At 45.0% G+C, this 21,533-nt stretch overlaps 1 protein-coding gene across 1 annotated transcript in view; it reads right to left on the bottom strand.

Moving 5' to 3' along the window:
* The window catches only part of LOC119175654 (uncharacterized), a 37,173-nt gene extending 15,886 nt beyond the window's left edge, over window positions 1–21,287 (bottom strand). Inside the window, exons 1-4 of the mRNA XM_075881806.1 lie at window positions 21,128–21,287; window positions 12,062–12,166; window positions 11,308–11,411; window positions 873–1,002 (exon numbers count right to left, since the gene is read on the bottom strand). Coding sequence (XP_075737921.1) covers window positions 873–1,002; window positions 11,308–11,411; window positions 12,062–12,166; window positions 21,128–21,195 — 407 coding nt within the window. The 5' untranslated portion in view covers window positions 21,196–21,287. The remainder of the gene's footprint in view (window positions 1–872; window positions 1,003–11,307; window positions 11,412–12,061; window positions 12,167–21,127) is intronic.
* Between the last annotated feature and the right edge of the window lie 246 nt (window positions 21,288–21,533).

Raw genomic sequence — 21,533 nt, 5'->3', positions numbered from 1 at the left:
AGCTCTGCCACATCGGTCGACATAAGTTTGGTCAAAAGCAGACATGAAACTTGCTCTTCACTGATCCCAGGAGTCTTCCTCATGGTCCAATATTCGGAGTTTGTACCATTTTTTGGCATTGTGAATGAGGAACAACCTCGTTCTGTATTCTGTTTTGCAAAGTCATCAACCGAATCTTCTGGATTCCCATAATCTTTTGGCGCCGATTGTGCTACATTTGTTTTTTATGTACCACGTGCATTATGACTGTACGCATTGTTTCAAATGTGATCGCGAAATCGCAGCGTAATTGGCACACTTCTTTTCAAAGCTCTTGATAAATTGCCAAACAAAGTGCACAAATTATGCAAGTAAATGCGATACATGAATACATCAGCCAATCTGGGGCTGCGACAGGTTTTCAGCTCCAGTCCAAAAGTTGGATTGCATAACTTCCCTATCCAGTAGATCAGGCAACTCTTTTTGTCACTGCTGTTTCTGCTTGTACCCTTCCCGTGCGAAGTCGTCCAGCCCCTTCCTGTAGTCCCTAGACATTGTTCTACATACCCCTGAACAAATGCGTCAGAGATAGATCAAGAAACTCCAACATACCAGGCAAACAATGCCGGCACCATTGAAGTATTACTGGAATTGACACGGCAGAAGTTTGGGCTGACCATTCATTCGGCTCACGCCAGTTTGTTAATAGACAGCGTCTATAAACAAGCACTCATAGGCTGCGTGTGCGCCGACTTATAAGCTGCTAACAAAACATCTTATATTTTCCCTCAGTACTGTGCGAATGGTCTGACCAACCATATAGCACAGCAACCCCATGATGTTTTTAATGCTGCCATACTGAGGCTCAGGTAACAAAAGCAAGGTTCACTTACCTGGGACTTTTGTCTCGAGCATAGGGAGAGCGACTGCGCGATCGCTTCCGGCCACGATCATCATGACGCCCATGGCCATGAGGAGAGCGAGTCCGGCGATTACGTTCTCTTCCCCTCATTTCAGATGGAGCTATAATAAGCAAACGGTAGTACTATAAGAAACCAAAGACTGCTGTTCCCGAGCACGGTTGAAGCAGTGTATTAGGCAGAGAAAATAAAGTTTGGCATCGCTTGGACAGTAGAAAATTACATCTACAATTGTTTAGTCCAGATGCTCATTCAGATGCAACCAGAAAATGCTGCTCCAATGCAAACACCAAGAAAGAGGTACTGACAAGATTTCATGGCCGAGATAGGCTGCACAATTGATTGCCGTCCACAAGCGTATATGATCTGTGAAATATCAACAGAGAAAATAGCTTGGAAGGTATTTTACAGCAATTTTGAAGGTATTGTCAGCATCAAAAAGGGCTCCATGGGAACCCCTTACTTCCCTCGCATCACCATGCTATGATGAACAAGTTATGATGTCATGGCCACCATTTTTCTTTTCAGAGTCTTTTCCAGCAGTCTATACTTCCCGCCGCCTAGTCGCGAGTGCATCGCCACGGCACACGTGTTGAAAGTGTTGTTTGGCGACACTGATTGATATGTGGGGTTTAACGTCCCAAAGCCACCGTATGATTACGAGAGACGCCGTAGTGGAGGGCTTCAGAAATATAGACCACTTGGGGTTCTTCAACGTGCACCGAAATCTGAGCACACGGGCCTACAACATTTCCGCCTCCATCGGAAAGGCAGCCGGGATTCTATCTCGCGACCTGCGGGTCAGCAGCTGAGTACCTTAGCCATTAGACCACTGCGGCGTGGCATAACCTCACTTGGTTGTTGCTCAAGCTAAAGCGTGAGAGATTCTCGTTTTACACCTATTATACAAACGTAAATGAAATGTTTTTCTCGATTACCATGTTTTCTTCAATAATGGGCATGCGTTTTTGACTCTAAAGCAACAAAACAAGAATCGCTAAACACTGCTTTGAGCATGTTACTTGGCGAAAATGTTTTCCAACCAAAAGTACGAGCGAAGCTTTTCTGTGTACTCGACGGGGGCGCTCACTTTTCCGAAAATGTTCAATTTCCACAGCACTGAGCTGTCAATGAGGGAAGCAGCTCGTGCTTGAGTGCATGAAATGTAAGACACATGGTACAATCTTGCTTTGGATTCAACTTTCAAAACTTGTGCAGCAACCAGTATGTGATGATCCGTCGTACTGGGTCAATGAATCGGCCTATCAGCGTGCTTCTAACTCAACAAATTTTTGTCATCTGCTCAGGCCTGTGATTGCACGACCGCATATCCACAACACTAAACAGCACGAAAGCCAGTTAATGTAGAGTCGCTTGTGCTGCCGGTAATTTCTTTACCACTCTGACCCTCGAGATTGAGGATGCCTAAGGCATTCCACTGCAGTGCCGCTATTGCTGGCACGAAAAAGACTGGCTACAATTGTTTTACAACGCAAACCATTTCCTAATCAAATAAAGCAGTTCTCCAGTTGCCACTTATTACAAAACAGCACAGACACAGCTAGGGCATTTCACAGGTAAGTAACGACCGTATTTGCCTAACCGGCTTACTTTGCTTCCTCCTTCGCTCTTCATTTCAATGTTGCACTTAAAACTGCTTGCACATGTAAGAATTGGCCTACAAATCTCAATCATATTAAATTCTTGCGCTTAATGGAGGAGGGCCACGACGTCCACCCATCTGCTGCTTGCAGGAGTAGTTGCGGAGGACTGTTCCGCGTGTACCCACCATGGGAGCACAGCATGCAAAATGTTGTGCTGCCGAGCTCGGTGGCGCGAGCTCAGGTTCATAGTTATGGCAGCGGAATTGCAGTGGCACTAAATGCAAAAGAACAACGGTGAGCTACAGAAGTAAGAACACCTTAAGGAACCCCAAGTAGTAAATTAATCCGGATGTCCTTACTACGATGTCTCGTCATAATAGTTTTTATGACACAACATGCGAGCAAATTCTATTTGGTCCCAGAAGTCAGCAAATTCCAAATGCACACTGATAACCAGAACATTATTGTGACAAGTTTCTCGATATACAGTTGGGTAGCAGATCGCTTTTTACGTCGCCAGCTGAAAAGAAAGCCAGGCACGCTTACGACTCCTTCCACGGTGCATTTTGAGCACTGCAGCACCCAACACAAACGATTGCTCTTATATTAGCCCATTACTGCAGCTCAAAAGTTATGCAATCTTGCACGAACAAAATTCATCATAATTGAGTTGCCGCACACGAAAGAAGCTGTGAGACATGACGATGAAGCATGGCTCGCATGTTATCAGCAGGCAAGTTTTGTTCTATCACCGCATCACTGCTTTCGCTTATTGCCGTGTGGTGATGCCACCGTAGCTGAAAGTTGCGTAGCCCATCGTTAGGTGCCAGTTGCAGTCAGCGGACTGACGGCCGTGCCAACATTTTTAGGAAATGTTGGGCCACGTGGCATTTTATGATTGCATCTCGCGAGTGTGCACACCTATATAGCATTATGTTAGACCGCGGTTTAGGGTTTGGGTCTGTACTCCTAGGTTGATACCTAAGCTGCAGGTGGCTGTGTCTCGTATTTATAGTTCAAACTGACACAACTGAGAATTTTTATGCTGGTTGGGTATTCTGGCAGAGTTGCACCATTTGAGCGAATTTATTGGTTTTAGCTCAGCTCAGCGCAGAAATAGATAATTGTACCGAATGGCACATTAAGTGCAGCTGTTGCACTGCTGCGTACTGCAGAAGTGAGAGGCCAGGCATCAGACTGCCAAAGGCAATCTATCTGTCAAATGATAGTGCCAACACCAGTGGGTTCTACCATTGCTGGCTCTGGTGCTTATAAGGCACAACATACAGAAAAAGTGGCTGTCATCATAGCCTTCAGCCTCATGTACATGCTGACACCATTACACAAGCATCTAGGATTTTTGCACCGTAAAAAACTGAGAAAGTGCCCCTACCCAAGCAAGCACCCCCCCCCTCCCTTTTTCTCGGGAGATTTCAAATATGCATAGTTTGCTCAAAGTGCCCCTACCCAAGCAAGCACCCCCCCCCCCTACCTTTTTCTCCGGAGATTTCAAATATGCATTGTTTGCTCCCCTCTAACAGTTTTTAAGTGTGAATGAAAACAGTGAATGCTTGCACATGCAATACAGCATTTAATTAGAAGCACAAGTGTGCATTCTCTATCCTTAGCAGCTCTTCTCTGCCACCACCTTGAATTTTGATCCATGACCGAGCAAGGGTCCCCCCTCCAAATCAAACTATTCTTCACAAGGAGTGGGCAGGTGAGAGGGCTTGGGATCTAACGGTAGTTACCACTATTTGGAAACAAAGCAACACTTCTTGCATGGTCAGAAAAAGCAGCTAGTCGAGGCTCCAAAGAACATGCACGCCAAACTGAGCACAGCCCAGAATTTACAATTCTCAAGCTCAGCCTGAAATCACTGTCTCTTCTCTCTACAAATTATGCCGTATACCTACATCCACAACAGTTGGCCGATTTGCTGGGTAGATACCATGGCCGCTACGCTAGTTTACGAAAACAAGCATGCACGCGAGAATGGATACCTGAATTATGCCAAAGAAAGAAGAAATTTCATCTTCAAGTTTGAAATGGCAACCTGCCAACTGATTCCGCAGTTTTATTATCCAAAGTGAAACTTCGTTGCATACTTTTAAGTATGTCACAAATTTGTGATACACCACAGAAGTGAGAATCTTGCAACAAAAAATTTATTGAAGAACTATACATGTCATGTGCCACCTTTTTGTTGCATACACATTAATTAAACAAAATTATAGAAGAGTGCACTTGCGTCACTCAGGCGAGAAAGAACGTAAGAGCAGATGCCAGGGTTCGTGTCCTCTGCCATCACCTAACACTTGATTCTAGCATAGAATATCTTACACGAGACGATGCTAGTTTCCTTGCTGAAAGCTATGTTCCTCACTACTCACTACTTGACAGCAGGTGTAAAAGAAGTCGTGCATTTCGCGACTTGCTTACTCGAAATTTTTCGGTATGTCGCAAATTGTCAACACTGTGCAATAAAAGGTTAAACAAGCGTAATGTTAAAAGAAACTTGAATTAAGAGTCGTGTAAGCAGACATGTGGCAAACAATGCCAATTTTTGCAAGTCATTAGGATTTTTGTTTATTTTATCTAGCTTTTTTAAACTTTTATGAAGTTTGCAACAGATCTCCAGAAGCACTGTGGCCCTTGCAGCACAATGTCGCAGGTTACCAATCAAGGAACCAAAACTGTCTGCTCTGTTGCAGTTTCCTCAGTGATTATTGTTCAAGCCTACACCTTCCTTACCAATTACAATTACCAATTACAAAACTGGGAGCAAATGCCATCTTCTTACAACAGCTCTGAATAGAACAAATTGTTTCAGAGATGTTAAAAGATGGATGCATTTCATATGGGTCACATGTTCTTTGGTAAGTCGCTACTTCAGTTGCGTGCAACCATTTCAAAGCTGTTTCATGCTTTGAAAGTCCGAAAAATGAAAGCTTTGCTGTAAAGGCCAAGCAGTGAATGCGATAGCAACAAATTGGAACATCACGCGAAGAATGACAAGCAGATCGAAACGTACGCCACGTTGCTTAAGCACGAATGATGCACAAGACATACAGGTACACGAACGCAAATAAGTGTCTCCCTTTTTGGATATAAATAAGCACCCTTTTCGCAAACGGAGGCCCGGTAACTACAAAAGAACCGTGTCCAGAGGATGCCTAAGGCTTACGATTCTCCCTATCACGAGATGAGCATGTGCACGCACGAGGGTCTACCCCCCCCCCTTTAACCCTCAGTGGGGCAAAGTACACATGGGAGATCAATGCATGAGCGCATGTCGCCGTGTCGTTACAATATGGCTATGCGAACTCATAGTGCCATCTCGATGGTAATGCTGAAAACACGATAGTTCCCCGGAGATTGGCATCGCCAGTGGTAAGTGGTAGATATAAATAGGCTTCCGTAAGGCCGACTGAAAACTAACGTCTAGAAGCGTTTTCTGAAGTTCCACAAGGCTCGGTTCTTGGGCCCTTATTGTTTCTGCAACCCTATATGTCAACGATATCCCACATATAGCAAAACCTCACGTAAAGCTCAAACTGTTTGCTGATGGTTGTTTAATTTACACACAAGTGACTGGTAGGAAGGACACGCTGAACATTGTCGAATGTCTAAAGGATTACACTTATGGTGTGAAGCTTCGGGAATGAAAATCGATTATTTAGAATCTATTGTTGCCAACATTTCTAGGAAGAAAGCGACAATTCCATTTGAATACAGTTAATGCGTTTAAGTACATAGGCCTCACAATAACGCATAACCTAAAGTGGCATACACATATTGATAAAGTTTGCTCTAGGGCTTCATAGAAGTTGTACTTAACAAACTTAATCAAGTATGGACGTAAAACTTCTTGCTTTTAAAACATTTATACGGACAATACTGGAATATGCCAGTATTGTCTGGAGTCCCCACTAAGAAGTGGTGGTAAATAAACTTGAACGTATACAATGGCTTGAGGCTCGCTATGTATGCTCAAGATATAAGCAAACAGACTTAGTCCCAGAAATACAACTCTGATCTGGAGACACTGCAGAAGTGCTGACAAAAATAGATTAAAGTTTTTTTTTTTTTTTCAATTATTGGAAGGCAAGTTTAAAATTAACAGAAACGACTACGTACAACAATCGGAAACGAAACGAGAGGGCAAACCACAGACGAGTACTGCAACCTTACTTTGCGCGAACGAAGGCAAGCCATTATGCTTTCTTCCCTGATGTCATCGAAGAATGGAATGGGTTACCAAGTAATGTAGTCAATGCAGACAATGTTAATGAATTTGTGGTTTTACTTGATTTACATTTATGAGATTTATTATGAAAATTGTGGCGACTGTTGCATTGCTAATTCAGGTGTGTTGTTCATTTGGAAATTGTAGAGCTTTTTAGATTTGTATAGTAATGTATACCAGATTTGTCATTGTCAGAAGTACAGTTATGTGCCTACTTTGTACCGTGCGTCGTACCTTTCCTGTACTGACTCTAAATAGAGGGTTGACATTACAGTCGAACCCCACTACAACGAAACTGAAGGGGCGCGGAAAAATTTTCGTAGAAGCGAAAATTTCGTTGTAGTGAAATCGAAAAAATATAGCCAATCTGAACTAGCAAAACAAAGGAACGTTTATTCTCAAAATTCAAAAAGTGTCCGCTCCTTTTTATTCTATACCAGCAGCGTCACGACGAGATTCCCACCCATGTATAGTCTGCCCAGGCTGAAAAGCACGCTGAAGCAATGACTACAACCACTTTCGTCAACGAACCAAACAGTTGCATTAACGCGTTAACAGCAGCAGCTGTCCGCAGTCGAAACAACGAAATGGCAGCAGGGTATCTGAAGCGGTGACTTTTGCCTTATTTTATGCCATTATTATCTATCACTCGCGGCTAGCTGATTCTGTTGGTAATGCGGACGAACGAACAGCCGCTCTGATTAGTTACCACACTGGCAAAAAAACTAATAAGCATTAGAATCTGAAAAGGCATCGTTCCACAGATGCACCCAGCAGCTGCGCGAAGGAAACCATGAACTAAGCAACTGAGCTTCAACTTCGGATTGTCTGCGGCTATACAGTAAACCCAATGTTTAACATTTTGATGCTTTTTTAGAACCTGATAATACGTCGACGAAGTCTAAAACACGCGTTGGCACCACCAGAAACCACCACTGTTCAGCAAGCTTGGGCGCCGCCATTGCTCAATTGTGATGGCAACGGCGGCGCTTATGCTTGCTGAACAACGGTGGTTTTTGGTGGTGTCAACGCGTGGTTTTAGACTTCGTCGTCGTATTTTCAGGTTCTGAAAATGCATCAAAATGTTAAAGGTTAGGTTTACTGTGTAGCAATATCTGAGCCTGGAATCGCATCGTGAAATTTTGTTAAAACGGAACGGCAGAAGTGTTCGTTGTGGCGACAATATTTATGCATTGACTCCTATGGACTGCTCATAGGGAATCGAGGATTTCTCGTTGAAGCTGCGTTCGTTGTAGCCGGTTCTGACTGTGTTTCTAAAATAAATAAGTATAGCCAAAGTACCCAGATAGACAGGAACAACGTTACTTATTCTTTGGAAAGAAAAGCCAACACACTTTTCGCATTTTTTACATCTTTATTGCCTCTAACGCTGCGTTACCCGCGCCCGCAACCGCGATTTCGAACGCGGCGGTTTGGAAACTGGTAGTTTCGATTTATATTCACGTACGCTGGTTGCGCATGTACCTTTAAAACCATGCCTGTTTTTTGCTATTTATGCTTGAACCTGCTGCTATTTTGTCCGCAGCGTTTGTCGAACGCACCGTCGCTTCGACTGGTCGAGCGTTGAACGTGCGTGCACTTTCAGAGTTCTGTAACGTGGTCGCCACACATGATCATGTCAAGAGCAACCACAGTTTCGTCTACAGCGGTTGTGGGGGGTGATAACGGAAGTTCTGACAGGGCGTGCGCTGGCCCCGCGTATCCTTCCAAAGCTTTGAGCACGCTGCCCCTTCGTTTCACGGTTTCGGCACTTAAGTTCATACGACCCGCCGCGATGACAAAAAGAACTCAGAACATCCGAATTCTGGCCCAATGCACATAGTAGAACTTCGCTGGGGAATCTCTCGAATTCGTATATCTGCCGGTTTTGCACAGTTGAGATTATACTGTACGTTTAGAACGACTCCTAAATTCGTTTGCAGTAAAATGTGATGGGTTCTCAAAAAGCCTGGATCGGGTTGGGCTGCATTTTTGTCAATGCGGCCAGATCACACACTGAAATTTCAATTTCTGGGAGATTTTCCCAAAAACCGTACAAACGTAAGAACTGGTCGAAATACGGGAAACTTAGCAGGTATGCCGATCTACCACATAGAGGAGGCAGCAATGTCGATTGGTATTGCTCAGGAAATTCAAGAATTTAAGGATGGGGAAAAAAAATTCCAGGACTTTCAAGGGTCTTCAAAATGCATTTTTCAAATTCAAGGGTTTTCAAGGACCTGTACACACACTTAGGCATTTGTTCAATCTTGTAGAGCAACACGTTAGTATTTCAGCAATTCTGGTGTGGCTCAACTAACACTGAAAGCACAAAATGACACGATTTAATACCCTTGTCGCACGGCACCTATAGTGTCATTCTGTGAATGCCATTAGAGGTTAATGTCATTTTTGTTGCCTCTACACAGCATAGTGAATGACATTCACAGCTAATGACATATACCCGTTGAATGTATTCACCGAACTCATGAAAGCGCGACGTGTACTCTCGTCAACAGGCAGGCACTTGATTACAAAATCCATTTTCACAGTCATCCATTTTCACAGTCTGTTTCAATGCAATACCCAAATTCCTGCGATCGTTACTTTGATTTTAACCGCATCCCTGACACGCTGATTGTGCACGCTGTGGTCGCGGACAAGTTTGTATAAGCAGTATTACGGTAAGCTACCTCTGTTTGCAGGTGATGGCGCTCTCAGAATAATTCTTCGGAACACTGGACACGCAGCTGCTCGCCGGTGGAGCGTGCTCGAAAAAAAGTAGTACCGATGGTCTGCACGTGCGCAGTCTCCCAAGAAAACAAGTATTCCTCTCAAGTGCATGTAGATTTGCGTTGTGTTGCTACAAAACGGTAGCACTGAGTGCCCCTTGGTCCTCTGATAAGGGAGTTGAGTGGTTGGTGTCATTGACAAGCTGTATGTTTGCATGCGCATTTGAGCGCGTAGCTTTTTTTCGTTGTTTTTTCATCATTTCGCCAGAATATTTACTGAATGTGACTGACTAGCGCTGGCAAAGGGTGGCGTTTTCATCTGATGTAACCATGGGCATGTAGAGAAAACAGCTGATTTTGGATTCTTTGTTTTGTGTGGAAAAATAAACAGTGTTCTGCCTGTTATAAATATATCTATCCTATGATGCTATTTATTTAGCTGAGACATACCATCACTGATTAGCATTGTATACTACTTCAGCAGAAAAAAATGAATGTCTGTGGCAACAAACTATGACGCACGATCGAAATGTGAAAATACTCGTTACCATGAGCCTAGAATTCATTGGTGCACAAAGATATGCGAACCATGAATGTGGTGCACGAATAAAAAACTCTCGAGTAGAGCAGAGCTTATTAAAGTACGCATGAAATCAGTCCTTTGCCTGAAATTTGTGTTCACTAACATGCTGCCTTATTACATTTTCTCAAATGTTCTATTGGCGGTATCACTAACCCTTGTAAGGGAGTGCAGGTACAGTGTAGTGCAGGATACTAACATGCTGCCTTATTACATTTTCTCAAATGTTCTATTGGCGGTATCACTAACCCTTGTAAGGGAGTGCAGGTACAGTGTAGTGCAGGATAGTACAAATCGTCCTCGTATAATCTAAGCAAAAATCAGTACTTCGCAAGACAGATTAACGTGGTTTAAAGAAGGCAGCAAGCAAAGCCATTGTAGCCATGCCACCTTACTTGCAGTTTTCATACCTATGATTTACGGAGCACAGCATGCTAAATGCCCCTCTCTGTGAGCCCTCGTTGCTTGAACAGCACCTAGAACTACCCTTTTGGAGAGAGACAATGCCTATCTAGATGCACTAAGGCGAAACTTGCTCACTAGGTAGACCGTGCATGTGCAGACCTTGCCTGTATTTATCCGCAGGGTGCACTTCGCCAATTAGCGGCCGCATGTTCCGAATTATTCTGAAAGCACCTGTACGTGCTTGGACAAAGCGCTTACCCTTAATGAAGTTACATCTGAAGATGCAAATATCGCCGAGGTTCTTCAAGTCGTTTTTGTTAGTCTGCGCCAGCCAAACATGCCGGTGCTTTTCAGAAAATAGCAATGAGAGTTCTCAATTTTAGATAATAACTTTCGGCAAAGAGAACACGCTTTGCTCCCTCTTTGTGGGCTGCTAAATCAACTTTCCTCACCAGCAGCTGATAATTGCTCAAACTTACATTGTGAGGCAAAACTGAATGGACGCAAGCACGAGGAAACAATACGGCAGCAGTCGGCGGCGGAGTCTATAGGCACCCAGGTATGTCAGTGGTGCATTTCGGAAGTGATGAAAGAGCGCTGTGTGACGCATGTGCACACTATGTATAACCACTTACACTGTCGGCACACTTCACACTATATACCAAATGCCTAGAAAGTAAAACTTGCCCAGGTATACATTCGCTTGATATCAAAACTAACTGGCAGGTACCACATTGATGCAAATTACCACTATAGGTAATGTGTTTTCCAATGTGCAGTACTACCAAATCGCTACTTTAAAATGGCAGTAAAAAGAGACAAGGACATGTTTGCTTACTTTTTCGGTCTCCTTGAGCGAACTCTATTTCGAGCTCACGGCCATAGAACCTCGTGCGGTCCAGCGAATACATGGCATCTTCGGCATCCCGGAGATCTTCAAACGTGGTTAAGTTAAGGAATCCAGCAAAATGCAGTGGGCAAACAGCAGCAATAAAAAGAAAATATAGGAAGAAAAAAAAAAAAACACCAGGATACTGTCCGACTATACCTGCAACATGTGTGTGGCGCTACACCTTTCGATGCTTGTGTCTTTGCAAAATCTTTCGACGCTTGTGCCTTTGCAAAATCTTTCTCGACGCTTGTGCCTTTGCAAAATCTTTCTCGACGCTTGTGCCTTTGCAAAATCTTTCGACGCTTGTGTCTTTGAGAAATCTTTCGACGCTTGTGTCTTTGAGAAATGCTCGAAACCCTTGCTTGACTCTTTCTTGCACACCAGATTTTCATGCACACCACCCTAAAGCAGAGCTTGTTCTTGCTCGCTGTTTTCTGTAAGCCCTTGTGTGCGGATGCCCTCTCCAACGTGCTAGATGATCTTGGAGATCTTTACTAGTTAACTTTACTTGGCACACTTGGTACCTTGAGCGTCTGGTAGAACAATTAAAAAAAATTAATTACACACATGAAATCACACAAGAAAAACACAAAATGCATCATATGCTACTGCAGTTACAGCAAGGCACATGAAAAAAAAATTCACAAACAGTCAATCACTCAGTGACAGCTGAGAAAGCAATTGATTCCATAAAGGATATTGCACGTACGCAAAACCCCGAGGTCTACGAGTGTAGTAGTCCACTGGTATATAGACATCGGTTAAGGGTCCATATTTACCAAATAAACTTCGCAGGTCATCCGGTCTACATCAGAGAAAATACCGTAGGGGTAAACTCATTCCTCAAAAAAAAATTCAACAAATAAAATAACCCATTAACAGTCTAAGCAGGGACAACGCAACAATCACTCTTGGACTGCATTAAAGGGCCACTAAATCACCCACAGATTGAAATGCAGTTGTAGCGGTAAACTTGTACAGTGTCAACAAGACAGCTTTGAGAATTTTTTTTAAACGGTGCCATAATAGCAGAGTCGGACGCATTTGATGGTCGAACCTTCGCGATTGCCCCTTTATTTTTCCTTCCCTACCTTTCACCAAATTTATCTCCCAAAGCAACTTTGCCCTCCTCACCAAGTGCACCTTTCAATCTCCTAGGCATATGTCATAGGTGATGCTTGCGGACTAACTGGAATCGTAGGTTCTTGCTACTGGAATCGCAGCATGATTTGCGCTATGCATAAGATTCAACTTCGTGACGTCACACGATGGCTGGAGACCCAGAGAGGGAAGGTTATTTTTTAGAATTTGTGGCGTGCCTGCGGCTCGAAGCGCTGCCACATGTGACACTGTTGATTCTGATGCCACTCTGCACACAATGCGCATTTACTAGAAATGTTTGAAAAATATTGCAGGTGGTTTAGGGGCCCTTGAAGGCAGTGAAAAGGAACCACTACAATAAATGAACTAAGCCTAAATGAAAAATAATTACTTTGTAATGCCTTAAGTTCATAACATTAGAGCGTTTTAGTAGTGATGGTATTACCATATCATTCATACTATTGTATTAAGGTCTTTAGCTGTGGAGTGAATATTCGCCTGGCATCCACCAGAATTCACCTAAAGTGGCACCCTTTCGTGCATGAAGTAATAAATAGTGGGGACTCTTGTGCTGCTCTGAGAGTGCATGCTCACTGCGTGCAGACTCCTCGACCCTGGCAACCAGTCTGTCCTGCTGGAGTTGTTTTACTCGGGGACAAGGGAAAGCTACGGGGGGTGGAGCTTGCAAGTGTACTCCTCCGCGAAGTAGTCTGGCTAGACTCAATTTTCGAATTATGGCAGTGTTCGAATACCACAGCATAGAACTTGCTATGTCTGTTTACAGGGCCATCTGCGAGTGAAATTTAACACAAGCTCACTCGGCGAGCAATCGGAACAACTGGAGGGCGACGCGGGTTCACCCAAAGGCGAAGATGCCACTTAAACTATGAGGTGCACCTAAAACGTGCGACGTTTTCAGAAGTGTAAAAAGCGAAATTACACTTCCTAAATCAAAACAAATATTACTATCTCCTTGGTTCATTCAGAATCTTTTTATAAAAATAGCATCCTGTAGAAAATAACAATGTTGTGTGTTTTTTATGATTTTTGCATGAAAAATAGACGCATTTGTGCAACTACATTTTTCAGCAGTGCAGTGATGTGATTGGCCCAAGCCACTTTGGAGCAGCTTCTGGAGCAGCTAAAATCATGTTTTGGAGCAGGTCAGCATGGTTTTGGAGCAGGCGTACGCGTACGGTATCGCATAGTGCGATGGCAAGTGATGACCATTTGCACAAAGAATAAAACCTTGATTCAATGTTACATACGCAAACCAGAGCACACTGGACAAATGACAAAGATATGAAGCCCAAACTACAAATTATGCATACGCAAACCACAGCACACTGGACAAATGACAAAGATGTGAAGCACAAACTACAAATTATGCATGGCAATAAAAAATTCCAAGAAAAACCTACACACGCCCTCTCATTTGAGAAGCTTTAACACCAGTTCAGAAATCCCCGAGAGAAATGCGACGCCGCTACCACGGAGCTGGTAAATGCATATGCGTGTGCGATCGGCTCGGCTCGCTTGCAGAAATTATAAGGTTAGTTTCATGCACAATAAGGGTTACGTAGGGTAATAAGATATCAATTATCGGCCAAGGTTTTTAACGCAAAACGCAAAACCTAAGTACAGCCGCAAGCACTATCTCTGCGGGGCAAAATCGCAGTCGCAGCCGGGCACTGATATTTGCGCGCGCTTTCGACGCAGGCAAAGTTGATAGCGATAAGCTGTTGCGGGGGCTTCGCGGAACCTTGCTGCGCATGCGCTATTTTAGAAATTTCAGTTTAACAGCCATGAATTCACGCCGCCTAATTTCGTTGACGCGCTTCACGAGCAGTACATGCATCACGATGCCCGTCTCTTCGGGCCGCGAGACGGACGGTCGCTACCACGGTAGCTGCGAGGCGCACTGCACGGAATAAACTGAGTCTCGGAAGGGGGGGTTCAAGACTGCTGCGAGGCACCAGCCGAAACTTCACAAACAAATAGGACAACGCAACCTTTCGAACGGCAACCCGCCATTTCCGATGTTGCATGCGGCCATGCGGCCATGGAGGCTTCAGCGGTTGAGCGTCTCTGCGTCACTAGTAGTGACTCACTACCATCACAAGCGCCTCCTAGCGAGCAAGGCTGCTCTCGCGGCGAGCCTGCCAGCAACCATGGCAGTTCACGAATGGCTCCAGTTTCGGTTTCAGAACTGGCAGTGTAAATGGCAACTTCTGGCGCAGACTCGGCGCAGATTGCTCATATTTGACCAGAATGGCGCAGGCTGGCGCAGGATTCGCCTTTCGGCGCAGTTCGGCGCAATTGGCGCAGCTATCACATCACTGGCAGTGCCACACGCCCACTTAGGTTCCATAGCTTTTCCTTCATTGACACAGAAAGTTGTTCCCAAGTATAGCACTGAATATTCAAGCAAAATGCTCTTCAAAATCAAGCAGAGTTGCTGTCAGAAGTGTGTTCGTTGTATATTTGCTTACAGTGTCAGCTGAACAACTGTTGTGCATGCATGTATGGCAAGGACGACTTGCCATGGCTGTTGTATGGCTTTGGGGCACTCAGGGTCTTAAAGCTCGTTTTGAATCACAAAGTGGGTAAACTGCCTAGTTAGGTGCTTTTTGAAACCAGAACTGCAACTGGCACTCTAAAAACATCTCTACGGAAATAACCGTCGCGCACCAGAGGTATTCAGCCATGACAAGTCGACCATGGACTACCTATTAAAAAGAACAAAAAAGTGCGAAGTTTTGTCAGCCCTCTTTCAAAAGTGCTAGTGCCATGTAAAGTATTGAAACACATTTTATTTTAACATAAACATTTTCTTGGCACGACAGTAGCACTATGAGGCTTTCTGGACTGCTACTTCAGCAATCAACATAAACTTAATATTTTTGCCTTTAGAGCCCCTTTAAAAGAAAACGACATGAATTCGTTGAAGGAGCACTGAGGCAAAAACTTTTACAAGTTGGTTTTTTATTGTTGCTACAAGTATTTTGTGACCCTCTTATTACAGCTAAAAACCTCGTTTGCACGAGTGCGAAATGATTATTCAGAGCGGTTTTTATAGGCAGGAGCAGTTTCGCGGGCAAAGTAAACACAGCTGGCCACGTGAGCACGCAAAACGGACGAGGAAATACCATGCTAGAGGGGGCACCGCACTGACGGGCAGTGCACACACAGTCGCTGACACAGAGGAAGATACCGCAAGTAGCACAAACAGCGCAGTAGCACAAAACGTGTGCCAGTAACCAGCCAATATAAACTCATGCTATAGGTTTGTTTACATGGCTACCACATTGAATGCGCCGCAAGCGGGTCTGTCTAGCTCAGTCGCGTGGCATGTGCCTAACTTTATTTTGAATATGTCCTATGCTGTATTTGCCCTTGATATTTCATAGATTTGTACGTTCCGACAAATCGATCTCGCTCATTATTTCACCACTGAAATTTTGTGTCAGTGCTCCTTTAAAGTGAGGTAGAAGCATCTTGTAAAAATCCGTGCAAATGGAACAAAGCCCTAGAACAAAAGGAATACAATTCTCATGCTCTGACCCATTCACACAGATTTTTACAAGAAGCTTTTAAAAACTGTAAAGTGCATATGAAAGGAAATGTGCGAGTGTGTTACCAGCGCCCTGCCGCAGACGCGTACAACGCAATCAACCGACAGCTTCGGAAAGAGTGCTTTCGGCGGCATCAGCAGTTGAGCACCGGAGTAGGAGCGTACTCTAGCAGTGTTAATCCAATGGTCATCACTCGTTTATTTTGTTTGAAACTGGACGATTCCAGAAGCAAACGTGCTTTGATGACCTGTCAGTTGATAGTATTAGAGGCAGCCACAGCTGAGGACAGGACAAACGCTAGGCAGCTCAGCCACGTGGGGTGAAGGAAGATGTGCCGGCCAACTATGCTGGCATGCTTCATTTGGCGATCACTAGCCAAAGCGAGCTCCGCCTGCCCGCAACGCCACCTAAACGCATTTTGCTACAGGATGCCGGCACTAGCCCCATTACTTTAGCCGGCCAATGAGCAGACACTGCCAGCCAAGTCATACACAATCCTGCCAGATATGCCAGTCAAATATCCACTCCAATAAGTGGAGTTTATCATAACATAACTATTGAAATACCATGCAGTTTTGGTCTGCACACTGACCACTGCTATCGCTGGGTGAATGCTTTTGGCCGGCATCGCAGTAGTGATAAAATCTGGCTTGGGTTTATCAACCAATCATACCTGGCATTCCAAACATGCACAGTGCAAGCAAGATCTAGCATAACGGTGATGCTGGCCGAATGCACAGATTTGTCTAGAGTCAGGCGAGGCATGTCGGTACATATGTGCATTTAAACGCGGCAGCATCTTTTAGTACCCCCTGTTGCCATTGCGGTGAGTGTGAAACATCCATTCGATAACGTGGGCGTGGCTAGAACAGGTCACGCAGATTTATATCGCCACGTATCGACCACGATAGTAGATACGGTATAGCTGTACTTACCGTACAAACGACACAACTAAAACACTTTTACAAGCAAACTACATAGCAAATAATAGAGAGTTTGCTATTAGCGTGTGACAAGTTCGCGGGCGAGGCATTCGCGCATGGGTGCCATCAGTTTTCGAATAGTGTGTCCCCCGCGGCACGTATTATTGCAAAGGGGCTTTGCCGGCCGCACGCCATTTTGTATTTTCTGTGGGCGGACCACAAATGCTAACAGCGTTTAGCATTACGACGCATGCACAGTAGGACCTTTAGAATATTTGCAGGTGTCGCCGGCATAGCGGGTGCAATATGAGTTTTAGAATACATTTGCCCTCTTACAAACCGCAACAATCAATCGCACCGACACCGTAGCCTCGATACCAGCATTTGCGGGCCGCAGACGCAGCCGCTATTTCGGATTGTTGCGGATGGGCCGCGAACGGCGACTCACATTACGATGCATACGCAATGGCAGCGAATGCACCGCAAGGGCTCACGGTGCGCTATTTTAGAACTCCTCAATAGGGAGTTTTAGAATAACGTTTGCAGGTGCTGCGGGCATAGCGGGCGCCATATGAGTTTTATACCCATGCCTTACAGGCAGAGAAAATGTCATTTACCTCCCAATGCCTTCAGAGTGAATGCCATTCGCGCGGTATGGCATTCAATCTGAATTCAACGAAATGGCATTCGTCAATGCCATCGGCAGAACTCATTCAACTAAGAAATGCGTACTCTCGACGGCACAGCTGATGAAGTACTCATATAAAATGACATTGGATTCGACTGAAAGAAAACTTTTCATGTCTTTTATTTACACTAATCACTTAAACAAATGCTTAGAAACTTTTCTGCAGCTGGCAGACGCTGTAAAATAAATGCAACAGGCGCCATTTTCTTTTCACGCTGCGGATCTGACTAGCTTTAGCTTAGATTGCTACACGATCGGTTGCAACATCGTGAAACAAAGCAAAGAATAAAGTCTCACAGCATTGTAATATGCTTATTTCTACATTTAATTCTTCTCGAAGTTATATGTAGCTTGTAAACGCATGCTTATTTTTCTATTACTACTCTACAATTGCTTACAACAGAAGATGGTGTGATAGACTTCATTCGTGTCAAATGTCATTCATTTTGGAAGTGTAGCAACTCCGCCCCAAAATATGCCACTCTGGGACTGAATGCCTTCTAACCGAATGGCATTTCCTGTACCCGTGTGTCATGGGTATTATGGCGTATTCGGTTGGCCGCTCTGGTCCTCTGGCTCAGTCGCCAGACGCAGAGGCAGCTCAGAATCTGAGCGCGAGAGGCAGCGTACCAACCAAATACATCGGCGATCTCCGAGCGCTTAGAGCAGCGCACCTGTAGCACCACCGTGCGGCCAGCGCGGAAAGCTGCCGGGTAAACATTGCTGCGCCGCGTCAACAAATGGTGCCGATCCGTTCAGTGGGCATCTCCAATGTGTCTGACCCTTATATTCGTTCCCTCTCTGACATGTCTGGATGTAGTCAAAGCCTTCTGAGCTCAGCACATCAATCTGGTGATCGTCCTCGTCCGAGCTGCTATCTTCAAGGCACATATCACAAGGCTGTCGGCGAGCTGCTGTAAAGACAGCATTGACGTTTCCTCCGCCTTCACTAGCCACCTAGTAATTGACATGGTGCACTTATAGCTTCGTGGATGTGCATTCGCCCCACACACGTGCAAGAAGGCCGTTAACACTTGTGAACTAAGCATTACATGCCCGGCGATACCACCTTCCGAAATGCTACTCGCGCTCCTCACCTCGTTCACCTGCTAGCAGCCCCGTGATCGGCTGGCTTGTGTCACGCGATCCGTCGATGGATGGATGTGGCTGTACCCTTTAGATTGGGCGGTGGCTAACGCCCCCCAGCTTTTATACTTACGTGAACCAACAACTAGATTTATCTTTTTTTTTTCTTTAAATAGTGAAGTAGAGGACTGGTACTTTGCAGTGAAGGGTTTAATTTGCCCTTGTGCCTTGACTTTACCCACCAATCAAATACCCTCCTTCTAGTTAATTCTACCCGCTTAAAGTCTATTTTGCCCTCCCTGTCCCTAAACCTCAGTGCTTCGAAAAACTCTGCGCCATCATCCTGAACTATAGGGTGAAGCCCTTTACAGAACATTATCAAGTGTTTGGCAGTTTCCTCCTCTCCACATGCCCTGCGTACCCCTTCGTATTTGGCCCGACATGTCTTGGTTCACAATACTCCCTTCGTGACCTCAAAGAGTAGAGAACTACTCCGAGTATTATCATAGATCCTTTCCTAGGCAATTTCCTGCTTAAAAGTTCAATAGATTCCAAGTTCGGACTTCTTAATTATGCCAATTCCCCACATATCAGTCTCAGCTTCCTTCAACTTCTTCTTAACCCACAATTCTTTTTGGTTTGGCCCCCTGCTGTTTGCTAAGTATTTACCAGTCAATTTTCTGGTTCGCTTCCTCCATGTTGTATCGACATTCTCCATGTACAAGTAGCTGAATACCTTCCTAGCCCAACGCTCCTCCCCGATTCTCTCAATCACTTTTCAAATTTTATCTTGCCACTAGCTTCCCTGCCCTCAAATGATGTCTATCCCATATCCCCTTGTACTCCCCGATTTGGTGTATTTTAGTGAGCTCCTAAGGCAAGTCTACCTATTCCGCACTGCTTAATTTCTAATCTTGCTTGAACTTCTGATCTCGTGCACAAGACCGCATTGCCGAACGTTAGACTAGCAACCATGACCCCTTTCCATAATCCTCTCACAACATCATACCTGTTGTAATTCCACAGTGCCCTATTTTTCATCCCTGCTGCATGCCTGTTACCTTTAGTCATTGTGTATATTTCGTGTTCCCTTAGCTACTCGGTCCCATTGCTTATCCATACGCCCAGATATTTGTATTTATCTGTTACCTCTAGCATGACCTCCTGTATTCTAAGCTCACTACTTTCATTATCATTAAAAATCATGACTGCCGATTTTTTCTTACTGAATCTGAAATCTAGCCTATCTCCCTCATTACCGCAGATGTCCATAAATTCTGCAAATCTTCCTTGTTGTCGGCCATTAGCACTATATACTCTGCGTACATCAATGCTGGTAGTGCCTGTTCAACGAGTGGTCCTTGTTTGACGAATGAGAGGTCAAAGCCAAGTCCACTTCCCTATAATTTGGCCTCTCATCCTTGTAGGTACATCATCGGTCAAATCGCGCCACACCCTCACTTTGAAGTCTGAGAGATCGTCGGTGCGCTCCCGATCACTCAGAGCCTGACGCAACCAAAGATAGTCCACACGCTCTAATTCAACTAACCGAAGGCACAGTCAGTTTTTAGGGCACTCGAAAACGCCTAACCGTATAGGCCATTAAAATAGCGTTTGCTTCCCAAGGGAAAAATCTAGGGACTTTCGCCCTGACCGCAAACCCAAATGCACGGAAGCTACACATAGCACTTCGCGGGCCGCGATCACCGTACGCTATTTCGGGTTTTCTGCGGGCGGGCCGCAACCGCGAACGGCGACTCGCGTTGAGATGCATGCGCAGTAGCAGCGACCGCACCGCAAGGACTCGCGGTGCGCTATTCTCTCTAATATCAGCGACCGCAAAAATAGCATACGCAAAGCTTTGCCAAGACGATTCTAAAACTCTCCTAATGTCTAACCCCCGTATTCTAGAACGTCCCTGCACTCAACGCTTCACCTTCACTTGAGAAAGCGCCTTCGCTTGGCCAGGCAAGTCACTGCACATCAGCGATAATGTGGTGCAGTTCTCGAGCAGCGCAGCGTCATTTTCAGCCGAGCAGCGGCGCAGTGCTCAACTTTGCCAAGCGAAGGGTGAAAGTCGAGTCGAGGAGCGTTTGTGAATACGGGGGTTAGGCTAGCTGTAATCGAGACAAAGACATGCCTAGGCCTAAACCACAACGCAGAACAAATTAATACTATATAGGAAAAAGCTACCCCCGATATGTTACCACAAGCTTCCTGAAGAAGTGCGCGAAATTCCCCACACGATCTACACGATCTACGATCTAATACTCATGGCATTATCAGCATGGCCAAACCAGGCCTAACCGATGTATCCCAAGCAGGTTATCTCATATAGCTTATGCAGCGCACACATACGGTGCAACTCTTGAGCACAAAAAAGTCATACGTACCTAGTGCCATCGGGCACGTTTCGAATAAATAGTGAGGAGTTGGGTGGGCGCGAGTACCGCGAAGACATGGTTAACGTACAAGGGCACACCGAACCTTCCGACCGAACCTTTCAAACAGAAATGGCCGACCAGTAGACTAATACGTCAGCCAACGCCTCCTCTAGGAAGATGCCTGCCGCATGAGAAAAAAAACAGCAGCCACACTCTTTCTTTCTTTCATTTTGAAAATGTTCTCAGTCGCTAGCGTCACCTGTGGCGGACGGTGCAACAACGCAACACTTTGCATAGCCTCCGAAACAGTGATGCACAGTTGCAGGTCTCGAACAACTCTCGACTGACGCGCCCCTATGGGCCGCAGATGAAAAACGCTTAGCTGGTACCGCCCGTCGCTGTAATGATGGATGGA

Source organism: Rhipicephalus microplus, chromosome X (genome assembly GCF_043290135.1).
Source record: "Rhipicephalus microplus isolate Deutch F79 chromosome X, USDA_Rmic, whole genome shotgun sequence".
NCBI lineage: Eukaryota > Metazoa > Arthropoda > Arachnida > Ixodida > Ixodidae > Rhipicephalus > Rhipicephalus microplus.
This window is presented reverse-complemented; position numbering and strand designations above follow the sequence as displayed.